The sequence below is a fragment of the Mesitornis unicolor genome, unplaced genomic scaffold (genome assembly GCF_000695765.1).
Source record: "Mesitornis unicolor isolate BGI_N332 unplaced genomic scaffold, ASM69576v1 scaffold19088, whole genome shotgun sequence".
NCBI classification, from domain to species: Eukaryota; Metazoa; Chordata; class Aves; order Mesitornithiformes; family Mesitornithidae; genus Mesitornis; species Mesitornis unicolor.
The window spans coordinates 6,878-15,462 of NW_010201363.1; the positions used below are offsets into that span (position 1 = coordinate 6,878).

The following is an 8,585-nucleotide window of genomic DNA, read 5'->3' on the forward strand; positions in this document are numbered from 1 at the left end:
TTGTTTAAGGCTTTACTGTTTGTTGCTTGATCAGAGGAGTTTGGGCCCTTGCAGGCTGGTTTTGTTTCTTCACTCAGCCTCTTCCACTTTCAGCTGCCCTTCCTTGCTGGGATGGCTTCCTGCCTGGCACGGCCACTTCCTCACCAACAAATGCAAGTTGATACATCTCTCCCTTCCTCTGCCACGCTTTTGTAGGTATTTTGATGTTCCAATGTTACACCCTGTGGGCTACAGAGATAATACACACAGCCTCAGCTTTAACCCACATGGTATGAGTGCAGGGTGTTAAGAGTTTTTCTCTGGAAGTGCTCATGTAGGATGTTTTGACTCTTGGCTTGGTGGGGAGAAGCAGGCAGGATTTGGGGGTGTCCTCCTGTGGTCACAGGTGATGTGACCTCAGCTAAGCTGAGGGGATGGGTCAGGCTCCCTGCTTACAGGTTTTGGTTCTTAGCTTGGGCAGGTCTAGAGTGTATGTGTGGCCAGTTCCCATACTTCCCCTGCTGCAATATAGCTCCCCCAACCTCTTGTAGCTCCCCTAGTCCTTACATTTCAAAAAGCATTTTTGTGCACACTGCTGTTGTTGTTCATCATTACAAATTTCTGCTAAGCTTGCTGCCTTTACCTTTTATTTTAATCTAGGTATGTTACATACAGAATTTTTCTAGACTTGCATGTTTAAAAAATACAAGTACTTGGGTGATGACTTCAGTATTTTTCAGAATTTGAGATCTAGACCTGGGTAAACTCTCCTCCTACAGCACAGCTTGGAACTTTTGCTGAAGCAAACACAATTTAGCACAGTATGGGGAGGAGTAAAACAAAGAGTTTATATATAAAATATATATTGATGTGAAAAATAGAGGGCTGAATAGAAATGATTCAAAAGACTTGAGCTGGTTTTTTTGGGGTTGTTTTTGTTTCTTGTGTTTTTGGGTTTTTTTTGGTTGGGAAACTGTTCTCAAAACCTGGTTTGGGTTTGTTCAACTGGCCTGTTTTGGTCCTTTCAAGATAAACTTAGGATTTTGTAATCAGTGACCTTGGCACAAGAGTTTCAGAGCGCTGCTTGTTGAATGAAGAATAGAAGCACAGCGTGACCCACATTTCCATTCAGTTGGATGGGATTTGGGATCTCGCGAGATACCAGCAGAATGCTAATTGTGAGCCAGAGAAACTGGCTGGCTCCTGTCTGGAGGATTTGCCTTTAGCTGAGGATGTATTTGAGATTAGTTTTGTAAAGTACTGAAGTGTCCATCGAAGTCGATGCCAGTAACTTTTCAAGCGTGACCAAACCCCACCACTTCACTGTGCAGGCGTCAAGAAGCTCCTGTTTGCAAAGCAGGGTGTGTTTTTACTAGCACTGCTATACTGTGAACTAAACCTTAGGATTATGTATTTATTACTGAGCAATGTCTTTGGCACAATAGCGACAGCTAATACTGTAAAACAAGGAGCTTCTGGTCCAAAATAGATATGTTATTTGAGTTGAACTTAGCAAAAGACTGGGTAGGAGATAAACAGGTAACAGGGGAGAGGAGAGAAGGAATGGGAAGGAGTTAATCATCAGTAGGTTTCATCAAACAGTTCCTGGAGGAGTTGTTATGGGGAGAGAAAAAAAAATAAGGCAAGAATTCCCTTGAAAACATGTCTGAGTAAAAGCTAGAGAATTATATGGGCCTTAATATTTTATTAAATTCATTTTTCTCAGAATTTTATTAGTATTATTTGTATCCATTATAAAATGGAGGTGAGGACAACTGTTATGATTGGAGGCTTTTTTGTGTTAAGTGTGAGAAGGTAGCGCTTTATCTTATCTTGTTCGCTTCTGGAGGATAACTTATTTTTCAAGGCAGACACTAAAAAAACAGATGAAGTGGAACAGAAAAGCTTAGGAAGCTGAGGTACTTCCTCTATGGAAGGAGGGGGATGGTAAGTTTTCCATAAAAATTTTCAGAGGTCTTATTAAGGGTTACTTTCTGGAAATGTGAGCATCTTGTTAGTTCTGCTTTGTTATTTGTGTAAGCAGCTTAGATGTGGTTTTTGTCCTGATAAGTTACAGTCAGTGAGAGCAAGGAGGAAAGACAACAGTAAAATCATCAGTGGAAAGCTGTTTGAAAGAACTGCCTGGAGGAGGGATTTAAGAAGCTGCCGAGAGAAGGAGATTTCAAGAGGCAGCAAAGACAGAGATGTTTGAAGCGGAGTAGATGGTGTTACCAGCTGCTGTGCTGGGCATCAGGCACCAACACATAGCTCAGGCCTTGAGTTCAAACATCACAGGGCATCGCTGCAGCCCCTTCTCAAAGTCTGCCTATGAGATGGGATGGAAGGTCAGAAGAGTGCCCATATCAAGAGAGGGGCGCCTTTTGGCATCTAGACCCTGTGTTACCTGGTAGCACATTTGACATTACGATTAGTTCAAGTCTTCACAAGGATTTCCAAGATAAACTTAATCCTCTGCTGGAGAGAGGAAAACCGGATTTTTGGGAAATAGAGTGAAATTCTGGGAAGGAACATATACTGACACCCTAATTCTCACATCTTTTCAGTATTCAGTCTTGCCAGGTTCCTTTAGACCATATCCTCTTCTATCAAGGTGTTTGGCTCACAGGTTGAGCTCCAGGTGTTTCACGGTAGCTGACTGCCAAGCTGGGCTGTTGGGTCACTTTGTTCTTGTAGCCTTTCTAATATATTCAGTGCCTTGACAGATTTTCTTGGCAAGAACTTTAGAAGATGAGACCATATTGTGCAGAACTTAATATGCTGTTAAACATCAGAACACCTCCTACCATACAAGTCCTGAAGTCCATCACTAAGCTCAGACATGAAAACACCTCTGGTACTTGAGTGATTTTCATAAGGAATGATAGGTGGTAAGGAAGAGTAGTGGGTTTTTTTAGGAGTAGCTTTTGTCTCTACTTGTCTCCTGCTTTTATTTTAAATGGGGTTGAAAAGAACTAGCAGCATCAGTGACGAGACTGATCTGCTAAACTGAATATTTATTAGCTCGTGATATGATAAATCTACACTTTCTGTGCTGCTTCAATATTTTAATCATGCTTGTAGCATTTCAAACAAAAGGGGTGTCAGTCAGATGATTTAAATTGGTATTTGTTCCCCCCCCCCCCCCCTTCTGAATATATGCTTCCATTTTCCTAATATGTCAAGGAAATACTGAGTTTTCAAGCTAGAAACTTATTGCATCTCACTGTTTGATTTCCAGCTGCTCAAAGGTTAGGCACTACAGGGGTGATCAAACTGCTCACAAGTGCCTTGCAACTAGATGCTCCTTCACCGCTGCTCTCTGTGTTTCACAAAATAACTATCCACAGTTGGTGTTTATTTACAGGAAATACTTGTAAACAACTGGCAGCATTGTGCATACAGATGTCAGACTGCAGTGTGTGGCATTTGGCACTATAAGGAAACTGTTTCTCAAAGCAGTTAGTTGTGGTGGATGCACATTTTCTTAGAAGACAACTGTTTGTTCTAATCAGAGTCAGGACTACTCATTTGTGCGTCACAGTATCATGTTGCTTCTAGAAAATCAAAAGAAGGTGTCACCTTTAAGCAAGGCTGACGCAGAATTGGCATTTCAGCAAAGAGCAGACAAGCTGGGGCAGAGTCCCCTGCGGGGCTTACTTCAGTTGTTGTTTTCTTTTTGACAACCTTTAGCAAGTGTTTTCCTGTAAGATTTCACTGTAACGAAAACATTAGAGATCAAGAAGTCAGGTATGTCTTGAACTTGCCATCAGGATTATGATGTGCCTTCCAGCTATTTTACTTTCTGGAGAGGCAGCAGTTCTTTTTAAAGACATCGTGTGCCTGATGTGAAACTGGGTGTTTGTCGAGTGGTGGAAACGCTGCCTCTGACTGGTGACAGCTTGTTAGGGGCCTCAAACATCATAGCAAAGAGGAGTGGTTAGATCGTGTTTGTGGAAGAGGACAAGCTTGCATCGAAGTGGCAATGTCTTTGCTTGGTTGGAACAAGACGTGGTCCCAGTTTGCACTGGTTTTCCGTGTGTGAGCCCAGGGCTGTCAAAGCATGTGTCTTACTGAATGCGGTGTCAACTGATGCAAAATTAGTCAATTTGTGACGAGGTTCTCATGTAGAAAGTAGAAAACGTGTCTGAACTCAGCTGTTCTGAAGTGGATGATAGTAACCACAGTATCTTGGATAATGCAGACTTCTGATCCCTGTTTTTAAGTGCTGTTGGTGGAATAGCTGTTGTTTAAGAATAGCTGTTATTTAAGCATAGCTGTTATTGCAGCTTTTCCACTGACAGAAAGAAGATGAGCAGTTGTGGTGCAAGTCTCAGGATACCTTTGAGTGTCCGCAGCTTGTACTGAGCTCTTAGTGCTGGTTTCTGCCTACCTGCAGCTCTTGGTGCATATCTTCTTCTCTCTATGCTGCTGCAGGGGGGGAAAAGGTGTGAGGGTTTGAAGTGTGGGGGTTTGGGGTTTTTTTGAGGGGAAGGTATCTTGTTCTGCAGTGCTAGAGGGGTCTGTTTAGTATGCATCTCTGTTTCTGTGGTACAAGCAAGCTTGACTTGCATGTTGAAATATAAGGCAAAGCCCTTCCTTTGTTTTTCTGTCACAGCATTTTTAATATATGCCCTTTAAACAGACTAATAGCAGTTGCATATTTTTCTGTGCCTTTAGCAGTAACAGCTTTTTAGATTTACAGCAGCTATTTTCTTTGTGCAGGACTTGGAACTAGACAGAGTGCACGGCCTTAGCCAATAGATTCATTATTCAGTGTAGCAGAGAGGCTGGCAGGTAGAAAAGCAACTGGGGAACTCATGTTTCAGCTAGGAGGCATAAGGGTTATCAGCCTTGACCATCAAGTAGTCCCTTTAAAGAAAGGTATGGTAAACCTAAGGGTAAAAAGGATACCATTGGTTCTTATTCACATAGTTCTATGAAAAATGCCTATTGTGGCATGTGTAGGTGTATGGAAACAAACCAGTATGCATGTGTGTATATAATGTATGTGTGTGAGAATCTCAGGTATTTTAATTCAGTTGATATTTGCAGTACTTCTGGGTTATGGTTTCATGCATCTCTAGTCACATCTGAGATACAGATGGAGGCTTCTGTGCTTTGCTAACTTTTTTGGTTTCTTTGTTTTTCTTAGGGTGATAAATGCAGGGAAAAGCACACACAATGAGGATCAAGCCACCTGTGAAGTCCTCTTTGTCAAGAAGAAAGCTGGAGGCGCTAATTCTACACCGAACAAGAACTCTTCAACAAAACGGAGATCATCACTGCCCAATGGAGAAGGTCTCCAGCTGAAAGACAGTTCGGTAAGCTTCTGTATTTTGTCAATGGAGAATAGGAAATAAATATAAAAGGATGTGGCAATATGACACTGAAAGATGCTTACTGAAGGTTTCATATCTTTTCAGTTACCTTTTATTAATTATCTCTACTTAGGACACTTAACTATATTTTTTCTTAGCTGTACTACTTGATTTTTTTTATTTCTTGAATTGAAAAATGCTTCTTACAGCTCAGCCATTTTATTTTAAAGTTGATTTTATTTTAATAGATGAGGAGGGAAATACTACTTAGATTTTCCTTTTTGCTTCATTTCAGAAAACATAATCCTGAAACATCTGCTGCTGCAAAATACTGTGAGTTTAATGGCTGTGGCTGACTCGTCCAGTGACGGTCACTGTAAGGATAGCAGTATCACTGTTTATACAGTCACACAATTTTATTAAGAGTTAAACAGTCATTTTGGTTCTTTTCACTGAAGCAGTATTGCTGTAGCTTGGTTGGTTTATGCAGGTAGGGTAAGGTCACCGAGCACACTGAATTCAAGGATTTTTTTGCAGACTGTGGCTCCTCTCTTTGCGTGGAGAGTGATTTACGACATGCATGGTACTGGCAATCTTTTGCTATTCATCTGTTTTGCTTCCTGACTGGCTAATTACTTCATCTGCTCCGTAAGCAAGATATCGGGCTCCAGCAGTGATTGATAGTGTGTGTTCCATTCAGCCATGTAATGCTAAATGCCATATCTGAGTGTTGCAGTCAGACAATTTGGGTATGCAGTCTTTCTGCTGCAGGGAGAACACAAGTTCTCCCTAAGTGATAATTAGTCTTTCAGTGGGCTGTAAGTACCCTTTTTTGATATTTTTGTTTTAAAGCAGGTTGCAATTAGCAGTCTGCTTCAGTCTGTTTCTCAAAACCCCATGGTTTGGTACAACTGATGGCTGCAGGGGTCACTGGGGTCCTGGGCAACAACCATGCTTCTTGCACTGTGTCCCTCCCCACCTCTTGCTCCTCCTGTTCTGTTTCATATTTCATTATTGCTGCAACATTTTCAGACTGATTTTCCAGGTTTGCAAATGGCCCTGTTCCTTCCTCTTTCAAATCTGTCCTTAAATCACCTGTCCCAGTTCCTGTGTGCTGATATTCCTCATTGTATTCAGGCAGCCATGACTTTTTTTTCATGTACATATTTGAATACTCCTGGATAAAGAATTTTGCCCTGTACTTGCTGCGACTAATGAGTTCTGTGTACACTCATGCAAGGCAAAACAGAATTTGTATTAATAGTCTGTTTTAAAAAGTCTTTCCTAGAAAGCCTGTGCAACTGACTGCTACTGGCTCATGCAGATGCTTGGTTCCATGAGTGTATTTAAGTTTTATATGCATGAATTAGGTTTAATGAGGCAAGCATTCAGCCACAGTACTTATTAATGTATAAAAACCATGTCAAGATAAGCAATAATGTGCTTCAGGTGATGGGTTTGTTTGACACAGGCATCACTGTGTCATGCACATAACAGCATTCTGCAAAGACCCCTATGCAGACACCAACCTGGGCAGGCACATCTTGGTGCTGTGGAAAGGTACTAGCTGTGATCCACTACCACATTTAATTTCCAGGCCTACCATGAGACATACCTGGTCAGAGGCTTCTGCATCTGGAATGTAGGCAGATGTAGCTGTACTGAATTTGCCTATGTTTTCATATTTTGAGGGCATGCATGTGTCAGAAAGCTTTGTAGCAGTGTGTCGTGGTTTAGGGCTGGTCTGGCCACTAAATGCTGGACAGATGCACTCTGTTAACCCCTCTCCCCTCCCCAGAAAGGAAGAGAAAGAGAATAAGGGAGAGAGACTTATGGATTGGAAATATTTTCTTTTATCACAATTTTGGAATAAACAGCCATTCCCTTTCAAGCTTCTTGAGAGAAGTATTTTCATTTTGAATCTTCTTTATTCTATTTCTGATACATTTTGACTGGAAATTAGCATCATGTCTGAAGTGAGGAGCCAGCTGATCTGTGTAATATAGTATACTGTTTTCATCCTACTTGTTATCGTGTTCTTTGTATGTTCTCTTCTTATCTACAAATTTACTTCTGTTTTCTACATGACACTTGAATGAGTGTTATAGCATTCATTATTTAGCTGTGTAAAACCTATTCTACCATGTTATTAGACCACAGCTTGTGAATTTAAATCTGTACTTTATTTTCCCAAAACAGGCAGCATCTTTCTTGGAGAAAGATTTCTACTAGAGGGCAGTCTTACACTAGCAATTAGTAGGATTTTTTCCTTGGTATGTTTTTTTGCTAGTTGAATATATTTGAAAAGGAAATAAAAAAGATGTACACATTTCTATAATGTATCATAATTTTATATTCTCATATTTTGGTAATGTAAATCATAATACTGTGTTTTGCTTCACATATCATTGCTAGCAAATATTTTAAGGAGTGTACCTGTTGGTGTTAAATGTGATATGAGTGCAACTTACTCTGTATCAATAGGATGTAGAAATACAGACTTGAGACACTCCAGTGAATAGTATAATGTCATTCCAGCAAGTATTTAGTAAGAAAGCCAGAGGCTGAATTCTGTAAATGCCTCCAAGGGAAATCCCAGTGTAACACACAATATGAAATAACCTCTGAGTGGTGAAATAGAAATAGAAATTGTAGAAATATTGAAGAAAGGAAGGGTTGAGGGAGGGAGTTTATTTATTATTTGTCTGATGAAAAGATAAAAAGATTTATTCTTGTTCTTGTTTAGTTTTTTGAAGTGTGGAGCACAAGGGAAATAGGAACTGGAACTGAAAGTGTCTCTTAATTTCAATGTCCTCAGCTTTTTCTTCTTTCCCACCCTCTTTGAGAAGGCCACATGCCATCTTTGTTTAACCCTGCTTTCTAGGGAGTTTGTGAAACATAAATGGCAGCATCATCTGAGGTTGTGGGATTATTGTTATTTAATGCTGACCCCATCAACGCTGTCCCACGCTTTGGCAAGGCAGCATAAGGGAGTCTGAGATCCACAGGTTGTCTGTGTGGGTCGGGTGCTGCTGTCTTGGCCTTGACGCTGTGGGTGGACTCTGGAGAGCTTTCAAGGGTAGGAAGGAGGAGGTGATGGGCCAGAAGTGAGGAGATGGAGAAGTGAACATTTTTCTACCCTCACACATACATACAGTAAGTAATCCAATAAAATGTGTTAAACAGCATAAATAGGTTTTTCTTCTTGAAAGGGTGGATGATAAACTGAGCAGGACAGCGAAAGAAAAGGCTCTGCAAATTCAACCCTAAATTAATTCTCTCCTCTTT

At 40.8% G+C, this 8,585-nt stretch overlaps 1 protein-coding gene across 1 annotated transcript in view; it reads left to right on the top strand.

Annotated features, from left to right (window-relative positions):
- Positions 1 to 5,131: 5,131 nt before the first annotated feature.
- Positions 5,132 to 8,585, top strand: part of LOC104545027 (protein phosphatase 1H-like) — a gene marked incomplete at both ends in the record, with an annotated part of 8,959 nt that continues 5,505 nt past the window's right edge. Inside the window, one exon of the mRNA XM_010190054.1 lies at positions 5,132 to 5,300. Within this exon, the coding sequence (XP_010188356.1) occupies positions 5,132 to 5,300 (169 nt within the window). The remainder of the gene's footprint in view (positions 5,301 to 8,585) is intronic.